Genomic DNA, 20,262 nt, shown 5'->3' on the forward strand with positions numbered 1-20,262 from the left:
CCACGTACAGAATTATAATGTCAACTGAAATATATAGGCTTTAAGTAAGAGTTGATCGCCATTTAAAGTGCCGTATAAAACTTAAATGTCAATACAGCTCGGACACAACCTTGAATAAACACATTTGGGTGTATTATTGTATTGTTAACTTTGTGTAAATTAAAAAGGAAAAATAAACGTTCAAAAGTGTAATATGATAATAATGTAGACAACCTTATTCCTCATGTGTGGGTGATATATCCATATTTATATACACTATATATGAATATATATTTTCTTATTTTTTTATCTCAAATAATAAACATATTGGTTGAGCGTTGTTGTTTTTTAAAATGATGTGAAAGCTTACATATGTACAGATTCACTACGAGAGGGTTGATCAGCGCAGTGCCTTCAACTAATTTATTATTATTATTATTATTATTATTATTATTATTATTATTATTATTATTATAATTTTTATTTAAGTATCATTTTTATCATTACTTATAATATGCCTCCAAAACTGTCACCACGTACAAAATCATAATGTCAACTGAAATATATAGGCTTTAAGTAAGAGTTGATCGCCATTTAAAGTGCCGTATAAAACTTAAATGTCAATACAGCTCGGACACAACCTTGAATAAACACATTTGGGTGTATTATTGTATTGTTAACTTTGTGTAAATTAAAAGCACATTAGAAAGGAAAAATAAACGTTCAAAAGTGTAATATGATAATAATGTAGACAACCTTATTCCTCATATGTGGGTGATATATCCATATTTATATACATAAAATATGTATTTTCTTAATTTTTATCTCAAATAATAAACATATTGGTTGAGTGTTGTTGTTTTTTAAAATGATGTGAAAGCTAACATATGTACAGATTCCCTTTTGTGTCATCTCCACATACAAATGGCATGAAAGTTATCTCTGACTTAAACCGGGCGGTCGGGTAGACTAGTGGTTAAAGCGTTCGCTCATCACGCTGAAGACCCGGGTTCGATTCCCGACATGGGTATAATGTGTGAAGCCCATTTCTGGTGTTCCCCGCCGTGAAATTGCTGGAATATTGCTAAAAGCGGCGTAAAACTATACTCACTCACTCACTCTGACTTAAACCTCAATTTGGTATGGTTGGGTACGTCACCCGTGCCCCTTGTTTTATAACTAATGACGTCAAGTTGATATATATTTCATCATGGAGGTGCCGGAATTTAAATCTAATGAAAATGATTCTGAACTTTAGATTAACTTTAGATCGTAATATGAATTCAAAACGTCAAAGAAATAAATTAATATTTCAATGCAATAATCTCGTAAACATCGAAACAAAACCTTGATGTTCTCAGGTTTTGTTCATCTTCATTCCCAGAAGTTCTGCCTGCGGCGCTCCTCCTCCCACTCCTCCTCCTCAACCTCCCAGATCTTGTCCGGCAGCTGTGGCCCGGGGGTGAGGGAGAAGTCTATCTCCTCATACACCACGGACTCCTCCCTGCTGTGTATGACGGACATGCCGTCAATCATGGTGGGCGGGGCAAGGTCAAGGTCGGCATACGTCAGACCGTCTTCGTTCTGAAAGCGTAACAAACTTCACTAACAACCGTCTAACTTTCTTTTAGAGTAAGTTTATCAGTGAATATACGTATAAATCCACCTTCTACAGTTACTGGACCTACCGTTTCGCCGCAGTTGTTGCCTTCTGCTTTGTATTGGTCTGGGAAGTTGATGAGAACTGCTCTCTCATGCTGGAGATAACAAAATAAATATGATCTATCTTAGAGATCTCCTCAATAATCTGAGAAAAAAACATATTGTTTATCATTATCATCTATTTTGGGGCAGTCAGGTAGCCTAGTGGTTAAAGCGTTCCCTCGCCACGCCGAAGACCCGGGTTCGATTCCCGACATGTGTACAATGTGTGAAGTCTATTTCTGGTGTCCTCGCCCTGATATTGCTGGGATATTGCTAAAAGCGGCGTAAAACCACACTCACTCATGTTATTTTTTTATAAATTCCGTTCATTCTTTCACGTTGCTTGCCCCCACCCCTCCCACTGGTCCACACACAGCTTAACGAAACGCAGACTAATGGCAATAGATTATACTTTTTTTCAGCAAACGTTTTACAGCACAACAATTCCAATAAACGTAAATGCAGACTTACCGAAGGCGCTGCGCCTTCAAACGCCCTGTTCACGAACTGTTTGGATACAACCTTCCGGACTGTGGCATACACATCAGACCCTGCAGAGGGGAGAACCAGGAATTATAGATTATTTGTACCTTCATCAGGCGAGGTGAGGTGAGGTGAGGCAAGGTGAGGTGAGGTGAAAATGGGTTTAACGTCGCGTCCAAGATTATTGCACTTATATAGCGACGTGTGTGTGTGTGTGTGTGTGTGTGTGTGTGTGTGTGTGTGTGTGTGTGTGGCTGCTAGACCATCTTCCCGAGGCAAGAGAGTTAACTGACTTTAAAAGTCCAGTTTCCACCCTTGCCGAACTAGGCTGGAATTCCTGGGCTTGATCGTAGCGCCACCAGTGGCTTTTACCAGTTATGTCCTTTCTATGCCTCTCCTATTGACCAATCAGATTCAACCTCTCGTATCACTTGCATTTGCTTCAAACAAAACGATGGCGCCCAGTCAAGACGATCTGATTGAAAATCAAGATCTATATTGTGATAAAACGAGTCTTACATCGCGAAGTGCATCAAATCACGTGAGCACTTTGATTAAAAGCATGAAAAGATTTAGAAAATATATGTTGACAACGAGTTAGCGGTGAACATGCTTTGCAAATCCTGCACTCGACCGAAATCTGCATGACACTTTACGAACCGGATTTTGATTTCGGTGCGCGATTTTGATTGGACTATGCATAGACTCGTTAGTCCAGCCAAAATGTAACTCCATAATACCAGTCTAGTTCGGCAAGGGTTAACTCACTTGCCTCGGGAAGATGGTACTAGACCGGACTGATGCCGATTTTTAGTGCAAGCCCACTGAAATACCATGCCGCTGTTTAACATGAATACCCCCACTCAGACATAGTATACTGACTCCGAGCCGACCAGTCCTTGTTTTAACCCTAAATTCCGAGCGCCAGACAGGGTAACAACAAGTACCATCTTTTAATGTCTTTTGGTATGACGCGGCCCGGGATCGAACCCCCGACCTTCCGCTCTCCGGGCGGACGCTCTACCACTAGGCCACGGAGGCGGTCGCCTTCATCAGTCAGAAAGGGGGCGGTAAGGTTGAACCAAATACCGAAGTCCTTCGGGTTTTAGCCGTTTACCAATTCCGATCTGATGCTGACAAACCAGGAATCATAACCAGGGAGAATCTTGGATTCGAACCCATTATCACAGGTTTCTGGCACGCCCCAGGATCGACACTATGCTCAGCGAATTGCAACCACCCACCCTCAGAGACAAAGTGAGTGAGTGAGTTGGGTTTAACGCCACTTTTAACAGTATTCCAGTTATATCACGGCGTGTCAGCTTAATGTGGGAGGAAAGCCCGAAGTGATACAGGTCTCAGACGTTTACCACTTCGGTGAAACCCACGAGCACGGGTATGGTGCCGACAAACCTAGAAACATAATAGGGGCGAACCGGGATTCAAACCCACAATCATAGGTTTCTGGCGTGCCCGAGGATCGACACTATGCGCAGCGAATTGCAACGCTTTAGACTACCGGGCCAACCACCCACCCACAGAGACAAAGACAAATGGTCACGCCGTTAGGTAGCATCAGTCAGGGCGTAATAACATCGTCATGTTTTAAGCATCACCTCAGTTGAGACTTACTGCCCACAAGTAAAAAATAACAGGCCAAACCTTCTCTTCTGCTCCTCTTTTTGTTCACCGTGGCATACAGGTCTGGAGAAAGAAGCAAACACAATAATAAACAAATAACAACAACGAAATAATAATATCAATAGTTTTGTTTGTTGTTTAACGCCGCAATATTCAAGCTGTGAGACGGCTATATGTAAATCATCGAGTCTGGACCACACAATCCAGTGATTGACATCACGTACATCGATCTACGCAATTGGGATGCAATGACATCAACCAAGTCAGTGAGCCTGATCACCCGATCCCGTTAGTCGCCTAACGACAAGCATAGTCGCCTTTTACGGCAAGTAAAGCTAGACGAAAACCAATTCTAATCCAGATCGGGGTAGTATCAATGGTAGATGCCTGAGGTAGTGGTTACCTAATTGTGTCGATTTCTACTTTGAAATCTCATCCATTTACGAAACGGCTTATCATGCACTGCATCGTGTCCCATCGATGCTGTTGATGTCATTCACTGGATTGTCTGAGCCAGACTCGATTATTTACAGACCGCCGTCAGATAGCTGGAACATTGCTGAGTGAGGCGTTTAGCAAAAAACAAACAAACAAACAAAACAAAACCTGTATGTACTTACATACATGTGCAAATTAGAGGTTATTAAATGACAACAAATTCATCTTAAGACTGCTACTATTTCTTGTATGACCGCCGTCATATAGCTGGAACATTGCTGAGTGAGGCGTTTAGCAAAGAACAAACAAACAAACAAAACCAAACCTGTATGTACTTACATACATGTGCAAATTAGAGGTTATTAAATGACAACAAATTCATCTTAAGACTGCTACTATTTCTTGTATGACCGCCGTCATATCGCTTGAACATTGCTGAGTGCAAACAAACAAACGAACAAACAAACAAACAAACAAAGCATTAGCCATACTTCTGCCTGTGGCCATAGTGATCATTTTTAGAGAATGATGTGTGAGAATGTGAATGAGAGTTATATGTTATAGGTTTGCTTTATGTATCTGGCGTGGCTTGTTAGAGAATACATGATTGAACAATGAAAGCTATAGTGTGCTAATACCGATTTCCTCCTCAAGAGGTGTTCAAAGTTCGAGATACGGTGTTCTCCAGAGCCAGCTGTACATTTGACGTAAATTCATGAAACTCTCATGAACATTTATTCTGTAGTAAACAACCTGCTATCACCCATATGTGTAAACATATACCAGACATGACATGACAAACTCCTAACAGCCTTACTAATGCCACGTTGCACCGACTGCCTGGGTCATGTGTAAGGGACTGGGCACGACATTTGCAGTGTCATGTCTGAAAAGCTTCCTTGTTTGCGAACACTTTTCTTCTAAAAGGAACTTAAATGTCAGCTAACATATTTGTTAGAGTGTTCATCTTGTTTCTAATATTTGAATACATGATTACGTCTCCACCGTCCTTGAACGATTTTTTCTCAGGTCCTCTTCCGGTCGAACAGGAAGATAAAAGAGTCATGGATGCATGATTGAAAAGCGATATTGATGAGAGGCCAAGGAGTTCAAGTACAAGGAATCCGAAATCAAATACAAGGAAAGAAGGAGGGTAGGGTGGGTGTCAGAGGGGGAGTGGGAGGGAGTGGGTGAATTGCTGCTGGTTAGACACACATCCTTAAACAATTTCCTGTTGAGTAACGATGAACAAAATATCACATGATGTAGTTAGGACTATAACCTCTGAATTTAAAAAAACAACAAAATAACTCTTTCTCCTCTTGTTTATGTGCTTCGTGGTGACTTAGGATATAACAACGTACTTAAACTTTCGTCAAGTACAACTACCAATTCAGTATTGTAATTTGTGTTAAAGCATTCCTTACCCTATATATGTCGACTGATCAGAGTGCTATCGTTACTTGAATTATCCACAGCCAGCTGCTATCAGCAACAATTTCAATTGCTTGTTTTATTTGTTTATTTGACTTAACATTCAGACATATTCCAGCTTTGTGACGACGGTCTGTTAATAATCGAGTATGTACCAGACTATCCACTGTTTGACATAATGAGCATCGCCGCAATTGAGATACGATGACATGCATCAACCAAGTCAGCGAGCATGACCACCCGATCCCGTAAGTCGCGTCTTACGACAAGCATAGTCGCCTTTTACGACAAGCACGGGCTGCTGAAGACCAAATGTTTCCCGGATCATCTCGGTGGCAGTGTCAATTGAAAGTGTGGCTGAACTATTACCAATGAGGTCAATTACGTCATAATTAGTGTCATACCTTAATTTGGTACTAAAAATCGATATATTTCTGAGGAAATGAACATGAAGCTTAAAATGAATTAAAATAATAAATATACATTCATATATCATAAGCGTGTGTTTATGAATCACTGGATGGTATGAACGAATTTACGCGTTTAATTCTACCGAAGCTATTTATACGGCCTCTGATACAGTTGATACCCTTGTCTGCATTTACTGTTGTAATGTTGTACTGTTGCTTCTAGAGCTAACACCTTATCTGTACATTCCACAGCTAATCCTTTAACTGAAGCTTCTGGAGCTAACCCCTGAACTGTACATTCCACAGCTAATCATTTAACTGTAGCTTCTAGAGCTAACCCATGACCTGTACATTCCACAGCTAATCCTTTAACTGTAGCTTCTAGAGCTAACCCATGAACTGTACATTCCACAGCTAATCCTTTAACTGTAGCTTCTTGAGCTAACCCCTGAACTGTACATTTCACAGCTAATCATTTAAGTGTAGCTTCTAGAGGTAGCCCATGACCTGTACATTCCACAGCTAATCCTTTAACTGTAGCTTCTAGAGCTAACCCATGAACTGTACATTCCACAGCTAATCCTTTAACTGTAGCTTCTTGAGCTAACCCCTGAACTGTACATTTCACAGCTAATCCGTTAACTGCAGCTTCTAGAGCTAACCCTTGAACTGTACATTCCACAGCTAATCCTTTAACCGTAGCTTCTAGAGCTGTACATTCCACAGCTAATCCTTTAACTGTAGCTTCTAGAGCTAACCCTTGAACTGTACATTCAACAGCTAATCCTTTAACTGTAGTTATTAGAGCTCACCCCTGAACTATACATTCCACAGCTAATCCTTTAACTGTAGCTTCTAGAGCTGTACATTCCACAGCTAATCCTTTAACTGAAGCTTCTAGAGCTAACCCCTTAACTGTACATTCCACAGCTAATCCTTTAACTGAAGCTTCCAGAGCTAACCCTTGAACTGTACATTCCACAGCTAATCCTTTAACTGTAGCTTCTAGAGCTAACCCCTGAGCTGTACATTCCACAGCTAATCCTTTAACTGTAGCTTCTAGAGCTGACCCCTGAGCTGTACATTCCACAGCTAATCCTTTAACTGTAGTTATTAGAGCTCACCCCTGAACTATACATTCCACAGCTAATCCTTTAACTGTAGCTTCTAGAGCTGTACATTCCACAGCTAATCCTTTAACTGAAGCTTCTAGAGCTAACCCCTTAACTGTACATTCCACAGCTAATCCTTTAACTGAAGCTTCTAGAGCTAACCCTTGAACTGTACATTCCACAGCTAATCCTTTAACTGTAGCTTCTAGAGCTAACCCCTGAGCTGTACATTCCACAGCTAATCCTTTAACTGTAGCTTCTAGAGCTGACCCCTGAGCTGTACATTCCACAGCTAATTCTTTAACTGTAGCTTCTAGAGCTAACCCCTGAACTGTACATTCCACAGCTAATCCTTTAACTGTAGCTTCTAGAGCTAACCCCTGAACTGTACATTCCACAGCTAATCCTTTAACTGTAGCTTCTAGAGCTAACCCATGAACTGTACTTTCCACAGCTAAAGCTTTAACTGTAGCTTCTAGAGCTAACCCATGAACTGTACATTCCACAGCTAATCCTTTAACTGTAGCTTTTAGAGCTGTACATTCCACAGCTAATCCTTTAACTGTAGCTTCTAGAGCTAACACCTTATCTGTACATTCCACAGCTAATCCTTTAACTGTAGCTTCTAGAGCTAACCCTTGAACTGTACATTCCACAGCTAATCCTTTAACTGTAGCTTTTAGAGCTGTACATTCCACAGCTAATCCTTTAACTGTAGCTTCTAGAGCTAACCCCTGAACTGTACATTCCACAGCTAATCCTTTAACTGTAGCTTCTAGAGCTAACCCCTGAACTGTACATTCCACAGCTAATCCTTTAACTGTAGCTTCTAGAGCTAACCCATGAACTGTACTTTCCACAGCTAAAGCTTTAACTGTAGCTTCTAGAGCTAACCCATGAACTGTACATTCCACAGCTAATCCTTTAACTGTAGCTTCTAGAGCTAACCCTTGAACTGTACATTCCACAGCTAATCCTTTAACTGTAGCTTTTAGAGCTGTACATTCCACAGCTAATCCTTTAACTGTAGCTTCTTGAGCTAACCCCTGAACTGTACATTTCACAGCTAATCCGTTAACTGCAGCTTCTAGAGCTAACCCTTGAACTGTACATTCCACAGCTAATCCTTTAACCGTAGCTTCTAGAGCTGTACATTCCACAGCTAATCCTTTAACTGTAGCTTCTAGAGCTAACCCTTGAACTGTACATTCAACAGCTAATCCTTTAACTGTAGTTATTAGAGCTCACCCCTGAACTATACATTCCACAGCTAATCCTTTAACTGTAGCTTCTAGAGCTGTACATTCCACAGCTAATCCTTTAACTGAAGCTTCTAGAGCTAACCCCTTAACTGTACATTCCACAGCTAATCCTTTAACTGAAGCTTCCAGAGCTAACCCTTGAACTGTACATTCCACAGCTAATCCTTTAACTGTAGCTTCTAGAGCTAACCCCTGAGCTGTACATTCCACAGCTAATCCTTTAACTGTAGCTTCTAGAGCTGACCCCTGAGCTGTACATTCCACAGCTAATCCTTTAACTGTAGTTATTAGAGCTCACCCCTGAACTATACATTCCACAGCTAATCCTTTAACTGTAGCTTCTAGAGCTGTACATTCCACAGCTAATCCTTTAACTGAAGCTTCTAGAGCTAACCCCTTAACTGTACATTCCACAGCTAATCCTTTAACTGAAGCTTCCAGAGCTAACCCTTGAACTGTACATTCCACAGCTAATCCTTTAACTGTAGCTTCTAGAGCTAACCCCTGAGCTGTACATTCCACAGCTAATCCTTTAACTGTAGCTTCTAGAGCTGACCCCTGAGCTGTACATTCCACAGCTAATCCTTTAACTGTAGCTTCTAGAGCTAACCCCTGAACTGTACATTCCACAGCTAATCCTTTAACTGTAGCTTCTAGAGCTAACCCCTGAACTGTACATTCCACAGCTAATCCTTTAACTGTAGCTTCTAGAGCTAACCCATGAACTGTACTTTCCACAGCTAAAGCTTTAACTGTAGCTTCTAGAGCTAACCCATGAACTGTACATTCCACAGCTAATCCTTTAACTGTAGCTTTTAGAGCTGTACATTCCACAGCTAATCCTTTAACTGTAGCTTCTAGAGCTAACCTCTGAACTGTACATTCCACAGCTAATCCTTTAACTGTAGCTTCTAGAGCTAACCCTTGAACTGTACATTCCACAGCTAATCCTTTAACTGTAGCTTTTAGAGCTGTACATTCCACAGCTAATCCTTTAACTGTAGCTTCTAGAGCTAACCCCTGAACTGTACATTCCACAGCTAATCCTTTAACTGTAGCTTCTAGAGCTAACCCCTGAACTGTACATTCCACAGCTAATCCTTTAACTGTAGCTTCTAGAGCTAACCCATGAACTGTACCTTCCACAGCTAAAGCTTTAACTGTAGCTTCTAGAGCTAACCCATGAACTGTACATTCCACAGCTAATCCTTTAACTGTAGCTTCTAGAGCTAACCCTTGAACTGTACATTCCACAGCTAATCCTTTAACTGTAGCTTTTAGAGCTGTACATTCAACAGCTAATCCTTTAATTGTAGCTTCTAGAGCTAACCTCTGAACTGTACATTCCACAGCTAATCCTTTAACTGTAGTTATTAGAGCTAACCCCTGAACTGTACATTCCACAGCTAATCCTTTAACTGTAGCTTCTAGAGCTGAACATTCCACTGCTAATCCTTTAACTGTAGCTTCTAGAGCTAACCTTTGAACTGTACATTCCACAGCTGATCCTTTAACTGTAGCTTCTAGAGCTAACCCATGAACTGTACATTCCACAGCTAATCCTTTAACTGTAGCTTCTAGAGCTAACCCCTTAACTGTACATTCCACAGCTAATCCTTTAACTGTAGCTTCTAGAGCTAACCCATGAACTGTACATTCCACAGCTAATCCTTTAACTGTAGCTTCTAGAGCTGTACATTCCACAGCTAATCCTTTAACTGTAGCTTCTGGAGCTAACCCATGAACTTTACATTCCATAGCTAATCCTTTAACTGTAGCTTCTAGAGCTAACCCCTTAACTGTACATTCCACAGCTAATCCTTTAACTGTACATTCCACAGCTAATCCTTTAACTGTAGCTATTAGAGCTAACCCCTGAACTGTACATTCCACTGCTAATCCTTTAACTGTAGCTTCTAGAGCTAACCCCTTAACTGTACATTCCACAGCTAATCCTTTAACTGTAGTTATTAGAGCTAACCCCTGAACTGTACATTCCACAGCTAATCCTTTAACTGTAGCTTCTAGAGCTGAACATTCCACTGCTAATCCTTTAACTGTAGCTTCTAGAGCTAACCCATGAACTGTACATTCCACAGCTAATCCTTTAACTGTAGCTTCTAGAGCTGAACATTCCACTGCTAATCCTTTAACTGTAGCTTCTAGAGCTAACCCATGAACTGTACATTCCACAGCTAATCCTTTAACTGTAGCTTCTAGAGCTAACCTCTGAACTGTACATTCCACAGCTGATCCTTTAACTGTAGCTTCTAGAGCTAACCCATGAACTGTACATTCCACAGCTAATGCTTTAACTGTAGCTTCTAGAGGTTGTCCCTGAGCCGTACATTCCACAGCTAATCCTTTAACTGTAGCTTCTAGAGCTAACCTCTGAACTGTACATTCCACAGCTGATCCTTTAACTGTAGCTTCTAGAGCTAACCTCTGAACTGTACATTCCACAGCTAATCCTTTAACTGTACATTCCACAGCTAATCCTTTAACTGTAGTTATTAGAGCTAACCCCTGAACTGTACATTCCAGAGCTAATCCTTTAACTGTAGTTATTAGAGCTAACCCCTTACTGTACATTCCACAGCTAATGCTTTTACTGTAGCTTCTAGAGGTGGCCCCTGAGCCGTACATTCCACAGCTAATCCTTTAACTGTAGCTTCTAGAGTTAACCTCTGAACTGTACATTCCACAGCTAATCCTTTAACTGTAGCTTCTAGAGCTAACCCCTGAACTGTACATTTCACAGCTAAACCTTTAACTGTAGCTTCTAGAGCTAGCCCCTGAACTGTACATTCCACAGCTAATCCTTTAACTGTAGGTTTCAGAGCTAACCCTTGAACTGTACATTCCACAGCTAATCCTTTAACTGTAGCTTCTAGAGCTCACCCATGCACTGTACATTCCACAGCTAATCCGTTAACTGTAGCTTCTAGAGCTAACCCCTGAACTGTTCATTCCACAGCTAATCCTTTAACTGTAGCTTCTAGAGCTAACCTCTAAACTGTACATTCCACAGCTGATCCTTTAACTGTAGCTTCTAGAGCTAACCCATGAACTGTACATTCCACAGCTAATCCTTTAACTGAAGCTTCTAGAGCTAACCCATGAACTGTACATTCCATAGCTAATGCTTTAACTGTAGCTTCTAGAGGTTGTCCCTGAGCCGTACATTCCACAGCTAATCCTTTAACTGTAGCTTCTAGAGCTAACCTCTGAACTGTACATTCCATAGCTAATCCTTTAACTGTAGCTTCTAGAGCTAACCTCTGAACTGTACATTCCACAGCTAATCCTTTAACTGTACATTCAACAGCTAATCCTTTAACTGTAGTTATTAGAGCTAACCCCTGAACTGTACATTCCACAGCTAATCCTTTAACTGTAGGTTTCAGAGCTAACCCTTGAACTGTACATTCCACAGCTAATCCTTTAACTGTAGCTTCTAGAGCTCACCCATGCACTGTACATTCCACAGCTAATCCGTTAACTGTAGCTTCTAGAGCTAACCCCTGAACTGTTCATTCCACAGCTAATCCTTTAACTGTAGCTTCTAGAGCTAACCCCTGAACTGTACATTCCACAGCTAATCCTTTAACTGTAGCTTCTAGAGCTTACCCCTGAACTGTACATTCAACAGGTAAACCTGTAACTGTAAGTTTATAGCTAGACCTGTCAGTGTAGGTTCTAGAGCTAAAACCTGTCACTGTAGCTTCCATAGCTAAAACATGTAACTGTATGTTCTTGTGCTTACAATGTGACTGTAACACGTTGTGCTTTCCCTTAGACTGTAACATATTGTGCTTACCCTGTGACTAAGATCTGGTTCTTACCTTGTGACAGTAACTTTTAGAGCTTACCTCGTAAGTGTAATTTCTTGAGCTAAACATGTATCCATAGCTACTAGAGCCAAACCTGTAGCTATATGTTCTCGTGCTTACCATGTGATTGTAACGTCTAGTTCTAACCCTGAAGGCCCTCTGATACATTCAATGTAACCGTCTGGTTTTACTGTTGTAATTGGGGATATCATAATTTCGACTAGTGATGGCTCTGACAGAAGCATCCGACTGTGATGTCATCCTTGAAAGGAAGTTCCTGACTTGGAGGAGGCCACAGAAAGAAACCTCTGACATACTTACGAGGGGATGCTGAAACGTTTTGAGCCCAACTGTGAAGGATGTATGGCCCACCCTTTACAGTTTACATGTATATACTTTCCTTATATATACTCACACGCAACAGAAACGAAAGTAGTTTTAAGCAAATAGGTAACAAACACGGAACCATAAATTGATATGGGTTTTAGCATGTAGTGAAGCCTGATGGTGTTATCAATATTTTTGGTTGATTTTGGAAGCCCCGAGTTAAAACGCAACATAAAGAAACGAATCGCCAAAACGCACCATTGCAATGAATATGTGGGTATCATGCACCCATTTCTCGCGAAATAGAAAATGCACGAACTGTCACGAACTGTAGTGGGCATAAAAATGTGGCCGATTCTTGGACCTTCCACTCCTTGGTCAACAATGCCACGCCTAACTCACATTCAGAGAAACCAGGCTATCGGACGTTTGGAAGCTGGAGAGTCTGTCCAAGATGTTGCCCGTCATTTCAACGTTAACATAACCACAATTTACCGTCTCCTGCATCGATACAATGCTACACAGGCCACAGGTGACCTTCCTCGGAGCGGTCGTCCTAGGGTCACCACACCTCGACAAGATCGGCAGATTACCCGTCAACACTAGCGACATCCGTTCCTAACTGCAAGTGAAAGTGCTCGACAGACCATAGCAACACATAATCGACACATTAGCCGGGACACTGTGATCTGACGTCTCCGTTCCAACAACCTCAGATGTCGCCGACCAGCACGTCGTCCTGTGCTCCAACCACGGCATCGACAAGCACGACTTCAGTGGGCACAGGGTCATCACAATTGGCGTCATCGTGAGTGGAGGCGTGTCATCTTCTCTGATGAAAGTCGCTTTTGTGTCTCTCATGCAGACGGAAGTGTCAGAATTTGGCGGCGCGGAGGTGATCGTTGCGCTGACAGATACGTTGTGGAAAGGGATCCATGGGGTGGACCTAGCGTCATGATATTGGCAGGGATTGGACTTAATGCGTGACTTGGACCCATGTGCCATCTGAATGTTGGTCAAGGTCGGGGACACGGCGTCACTGCTCAGCGGTATATCGACCAAGTGAACAGACCCCACGTTGTTCCATTTTTTGCACAACAAGGTGCGCCCAGTCCCTACAACTGCCGATGAACTACGCACAGCTGCTCTGGATGTGTGCAGAAACCGTCTGATCCACTCAATGTACAGGAGATGTGTGACAGTGATCAATGCTAATGGTGGTCACACCAGGTATTGACTGACATTTTTCGGTATTGACCCGAAACTGTGTAAGCCCTCAACAAGTGAAAAAAAACACTTACGCATCTGCCTTTTAATCCATTAAACTGTCTTCTGTCAATTTTTTTGACAATCTTGCCCTATTAGTATTTCTTGTCTTTATTGTTGAAAATAAATAACATGTATACTGCATACTCGACTTGCGTTTCTTTTGCGTGTGAGTATATATTGTAGGTATTGGTATTAACCGACAATTCAATACCATAGGAAGACCTGCCATACTTACCGCTGGGATCTTGCTGAAACTGTCCTTCATTGTCACCCATATTTGGGTCGCCAGCTCTGAAAAGAGAGACATGTGAAGTGAAGGAAGAAGTAACACACATCTTAGTGTGTTATACATTCCAACGCTTGAGCTTTAGACCCTTGTGTTTACCCTGTAGCTATAACGTCTAAAGCTTAACTTGTACAGGTAACCATGTAACCTTTACGTGTACAGGTAACCATGTAGCCTTTACTTGTAGAGGTAACATGTAACCTTTACTTGTACAGGTAACCATGTAACCTTCACTTGTACAGGTAACCATGTAACCTTTACTTGTACAGGTAACCATGTAACCTTTACTTGTACAGGTAACCATGTAACCGTCACTTGTACAGGTAACCATGTAACCTTTACTTGTACAGGTAACCATGTAACCTTCACTTGTACAGGTAACCATGTAACCTTCACTTGTACAGGTAACCATGTAGCCTTTACTTGTACAGGTAACCATGTAACCTTCACTTGTACAGGTAACCATGTAGCCTTTACTTGTACAGGTAACCATGTAACCTTCACTTGTACAGGTAACCATGTAACCTTCACTTGTACAGGTAACCATGTAATCTTTAATTGTAGACGTCATCCTGTAACCTTTACTTTTTGAGGTAACCATGTGACCTTTACTTGTGCAAGTAACCCTGTGACCTTTACTTGCAGATGTATCCCTCTAAACTTTACTTGTATAGGTAACCATGTAAGCTGTACCTGTAGACGTAACTCTGTAACCTTGTTACCTTTACTTGTGGACGTAACGCTGTAACCTTTACTTGAACAGGTAACCATGTAATCTTTAATTGTAGACATCATCCCGTAACCTTTACTTGTAGAGTTAACCATGTAACCTTTAGTTGCAGAGGTAACCCTGTAACACTTGCTTTTAGAGGTAACCCTGTAACCTTTACTTGTACAGGTAACATGTACCGTTTACTGGTAGAGGTAACCATGTAACGTTTACTGGTAGAGGTACATGTAACCCTGTAACCTTTACTTGTACAGGTAACATGTAACGTTTACTGGTAGAGGTAACCATGTAACCTTTACTTGTAGAGGTAACATGTAACCTTTACTTGTACAGGTAACTCTAGAATATTAACTTGTAGATGTATGCACTATTCTTCTCACAGTTCTTTAAATGTTCTACCGTCAACAGTTACCCGCTGTAACAGTGTATCAGTCGTGGAAGGAAGAGCCCATACCTGTATACTTCACCTCCTGAAAAAGATAATAAATATCCCAGTAAATGAACACGTTCAAAGCAAATCATGAATTTAAAAGTATTTAGAATTTGCGGTAATTGTAGTAAAACAACTGACAATAAATGCCTGGCAAGATAGATGCCCCTAATATCAGCACAATTCGGAATTCTGTTATCTCAAACATTACTAAGACAATACCTTTCTTGATTCTGTTTTTGTAAGCAACGACGAAGACGAGTACAGCAATGACGACGATGAGGACAGAACAGACAGCAGCAACGTAGACGATGGAAGCGACGCCAACTCCAGTAACCTCACGCGCTGGAACATTCAAAATATAACAAGAAAATTGTTCGTGATTCTAATGTTTCCGATGTATATATGGGATAATATGACATTTTAATTTGAATATGTGGTGAAATACAGTACAAGTGTGGAAAAAAGAGTTATTGGAACAGTGTATTTTTTGTCGAATTATGTATTACGTAAACAATGGGTTACTGTCTTCAATGCAGAACTGTTTTTATTTAAGTTTGAAATGACAGAACTGTTTTTGACATTTGAAGAACCTGAAAGTTCCTGATCAATAGTTCGTGTTGGAATGACTTATTATTTTGAATCTCTGTGGGTTTAGAGAAAGTTGGAATGAATGAAAAAGAAATTGGTCATTACAGAAGTTATCCAAATAAATGTTACAGATTCTGTCTATCACCAGCAATGTTGTAGAAGTCTTACAGAAAACTTCCAGCGTCAGACTCCGTGATGTATTCCCATGTATGTTGTTGACGTGACAGATGTACTGTCCAGACACAGATCTGTCTACAGCTGGTATATACAACACAGCCTCCCTCTGTCCTGTGATCTCCCTCTGTCTGGATGTGTCCCACCAGGTCACAGTGCAGGCGGGGTGACAGTCAGCAGAACATCTCACTGTGAGAGGGTCACCTTCTACTGCATTTAGCCTGCCACTTGCACCGTTAAACTGTATCTGGTCAGGTCCATCTGAAATGTTTGATGTACTATGGTCAGTAGTTCCCCACTGTATCACCAGCTAAACGGAAAATGCTACTGCACGCGACAGCGGATCCTTCTGATCCTAAATAATGTGATGTACGCGTACAGTTTGGTTTTGTAATGTATGTGTGAATAGCGAGATAAACATGTGCAGTTTGTTTCTGTGACATGTACATGTGTGACTACTGGAAATACACATGTGACGGAGGGGCCAATATTGTACAAAGGGGAGGGGTAGGATGGGGAAGGAGGGATGAATGAGTGCAAGATTGAGTGAGTGAGTTGGGTATAACACCGCTTTTAACATTATTCCAGTTATATCACGGTGTGTCGGCTTTATGTGGTAGGAAAGCCCGAAGTGATGCAGGTCTTAGACATTTACCACTTCGGTGAAACCTACGAGCACGGATATCGTGCTGACAAACCTAGAGACATAATCGGGGCGAACCGGGATTCGAACCAACAATCAACTCTGCACAGAGAATCGCGGTGCCTTAGACGACTGGGCACTGGAAGGAGGGATGAAAAGGAGGAAACGCTCTAATTTTCACGATCAATTAAGGTCAGTGTTTATAGTTAAGGGAATACCCAAACATAAATTATTGAGGTTATACACACTTTGCATGATGATTTCAATAGTGACCTTGACCTTGACAGTCAACTCATCTTATGACAGTGTAATCAGTTTTAAATATTTAGGGTTGCTGAAGAGTATGTTGGTATAGGACGTATGTGACAGACAAAATTGGATAGTCAACATATTACAAATGGTTTCGTTGTGACATGTGCAATGACTAGATCTTATGTCATGTTTAAGACGGGTGGTGAGGTAGCCTTGTGGTTTAAGCGTTCGCTCGTCACGTCGAAGACTTGGGTTCGATTCCCACATGGGTACAATGTGTGAAGCTCATTTCTGGTGTCCCCCGCCGTGATATTGCTTGAATATTGCTAAAAGTGGCGTTAAACCATATTCACTCACTCATGTTTAATCCGGGTCCTCTGAAGTGTTGTAAAGAATATATCCAACGTTTTCTGAGGAGAGGAGATTGGCACTAATTTCAAAATGTACTGCGGCGGTGGACATTTGAATTTGTCGAACCTCCAAGTAGAAAGTGGATGTAGAATCTGGTATGTGAACATGAAATTGATATGTTCAATAAATTTGGAGTAGAATAAGTTTCAATGCTAACAGACGGACCGACCTGTGGACAAGGGACGTCGGACGAGGCCCATTTTATAATTTCACACTGACAAAAAAGGGATAGTTTAATTGGTGATTAGCAACAGTGCATATAGCGTACATATTTAATGGTATCTGCAAGGAATTCTTCCAGGTAGAATGTACTCAAGCGGAAAGTATTCTTAGACAAGGAATGCAGAAAGCACGTATCGCAGTGTAATGGGAAATATGATCCGGTGCTACCCTTCTATCATGTTCATGGTTCATAAATGACACAATCAGGAACCTGAAATATCGTTTCTTATCATTATACCACCACGTGCAAAACAAACAGATTAAAACAATATCGACATATCTGTTTTAGTGCCAAGGTAAACATTTGAAGCCAATGTTGGTCGGTAAATGACCACTACTCAGCAATGTTTGTTCAAAATGTATGGTATATGGTATATGTTTAGTTGATAGTGGGTTTCGTACGTTCCGGTTTTTCGCAATATTATAAATTTTGACCTTTGTTTTCACTTTTGTGTTTACCATGCTCATACATTCTCAAAACATGCACATTTGACTCTGTAACCTTCTCTGAAATTGCCAGACTGAGGAATATGAACTTAAGCATCCATGCGTCTTCTTATGATGTAATCATATGCCGTTCAAACTATATAGTTTAGCATTAGGTGTTGATCCCCTGTATTTACCTTGAGTGTTAAGTGTCTGTCTTTGATGATAATAATAACTCTGGACAATATATCCAGGTGAGCTACAGTGCCGTGACACTATTGTTATAGTGATCATGCATGTTCGGTATACCCTCTGACACTGTAGGCCCATGAAGCTGAAACTTTGGCTATTTTGTCTCTAATTCTAATCCGACCCGCCAACAAACTTTGAAAATAATAATTCAGGGTATGAAGACTCTTTGTACACGACACATATTACTTCAGCCAATACAGTTCTTACAAAACTGTCACTCAGGACCACAGTTGCAAAGATAAGATATACTTCGTTCTCATACCCTAAACAAGGCAAGTTCTTACTCACACTGAACCTCCAGTACATGTCCGTGACTCCAGTCAGACTCCAGCCCCTCTTCCACAGCCTGGCAGGTGTAGATGTCTCCGTGGTTCTCTCTGCTGATGTGGGTTATTGTCAGGACATCTCCGCCTGTGTGAGACCCGTCACCAGATTCCAGCAGCGTCCTGTTCCTCCTCCAGGTGTAGGTCATGTTCAGTGGGGGGTGGTCCGGGGGCAGACTCTGGGAGGAGGAGGAGCATGTCAGGGTGACATTCTCACCTGGTACCGCTGAAGCAGGTCCTGTGACGTTAGGTGTGGCCGGCCGCTCTGTTGAAAATATTAACACTTCAATATTAAACCAGTCTACCAAGACCAAATCATGATCACTGCGTCGTATTATATACTGAGTAAATGGAGTTCGAATCAAGAATGTTCTATCATTACATCACTGTAATATTCGAACCTCATCATATCTTATCATCAACTACGTGATGAGTGTCTTACACAGATCACGTCAGTTTTCCATCGCACTAACTTAACTCAATTTAAATTGTCGAGTTCAAGTTCATCTTCCTGTTCTTTTCTTCATTATGTTTTGCCTTGAAATTTAATTTGTAGTCGATGGCATGAGGTTTTGAGAAATTAAATTACATGTGATATCGATAATCCCCATGGCACATTTCCCGTGACACAACTGAGAGGCACAAGCGATAATCGTGACGTGCAGGACATGGCCTTGCGAAATATCTAAACTATCCTGAAACTTTGAAAAGTATTGTCCCGCTCTTATCCTTATACTCCTAACGGTTCTACTTACTACACAACTCTAAGGATACCAGCAACATAACGTTTTTATGATTGTTTTACGGCATTGCAGTTATACGCACATTTATTTTTTGAAACATTATGTGGTTAATTTCTTATGTACTTACGTGACACAACGAGGACCTGCCTACATCCATGTATTATCTTCTTGCCGTTTCCTTGACAGTAGTAAGTACCAGCGTCCTGTACAGTAACATTGTAGATGGTGAAACTCAGCTGTCCGGTATGTGCTTGTGAGTCCTCCCCTGTGTATCTGATCCTGGTCGTGTAGCCGGTGTGACTGCTGTTGAGTACCTCTACACGGTGTGACTTAGGTACAACCACTAACAGTCTGTCAGCTTCTGAACCATTCACCCATACGTAATATAGGTCGCTGACATTAGCTGGGTTCATGGTTATGTTAACATCGTAGCCAGCACGTGTGACAGTGTGTGGGTCGTCAGCTGTCACGGAGACCAGACCTGCATGCAAATCAAATAAACGCCATTAACACTTATATTGGTATTAGATGTTATTAAGGCTGAATGTAATATAAACACAGCTCAATATTATGCCAGGTTCTATTTGAAAAGGCAATAACGTACCACACACACATAGCCCTCCAGACACAACGTAAAACAGAAACATAGTCACCAGCGTGTTGAGTGAATATTGACAAATATAGCTTTTGATTTGGTCAGTTTCGCTCGGTAATATTTCCCTATAGAAGTGGGCCATTTCCCGTTGAACTTGAAGTTGTGGAAACATATTACTGGATATCATGAATTTCTGGATATCATGAATTTCTCGTCGTAGTTTTTGGGGACCCGGGCTAGAACAAGTTGCCCCATCACTCTGGTTTTTTTAACGTCTCAGTGACTTGACAGA

At 41.3% G+C, this 20,262-nt stretch overlaps 1 protein-coding gene across 1 annotated transcript; it reads right to left on the reverse strand.

The window, feature by feature from the left end:
* Positions 1-1,075: 1,075 nt before the first annotated feature.
* LOC124117856 (cell adhesion molecule 4-like) lies at positions 1,076-19,788 on the reverse strand. The gene is made up of 10 exons (XM_048398008.1): positions 19,503-19,788; positions 18,598-18,897; positions 16,098-16,364; positions 15,561-15,683; positions 15,363-15,378; positions 14,128-14,183; positions 3,829-3,870; positions 2,155-2,234; positions 1,668-1,736; positions 1,076-1,563 (listed from the first exon to the last, which is right to left on the reverse strand). Exons 1-10 carry the CDS (start codon positions 19,786-19,788, stop codon positions 1,354-1,356), a joined length of 1,449 nt encoding a protein of 482 aa, XP_048253965.1. The 3' UTR covers positions 1,076-1,353.
* Positions 19,789-20,262: the final 474 nt, after the last annotated feature.

The sequence above is a fragment of the Haliotis rufescens genome, unplaced genomic scaffold, assembly GCF_023055435.1.
Source record: "Haliotis rufescens isolate VD_foot unplaced genomic scaffold, xgHalRufe1.0.p SCAF_18, whole genome shotgun sequence".
Lineage (NCBI taxonomy): Eukaryota > Metazoa > Mollusca > Gastropoda > Lepetellida > Haliotidae > Haliotis > Haliotis rufescens.

Excerpts from the sequence above, each read along its gene's own strand:
- LOC124117856 (XM_048398008.1), bottom strand. The coding sequence starts at position 19,788 with ATGAACCCAGCTAATGTCAGCGACCTATATTACGTATGGGTGAATGGT. Across the intron at positions 16,365-18,597 it reads ACATGTACTGGAGGTTCAGT|ATGGACCTGACCAGATACAG; the intron begins GTGAGTAAGAAC and ends CAAACATTTCAG. Across the intron at positions 1,564-1,667 it reads GCAACAACTGCGGCGAAACG|AACGAAGACGGTCTGACGTA; the intron begins GTAGGTCCAGTA and ends TTACGCTTTCAG.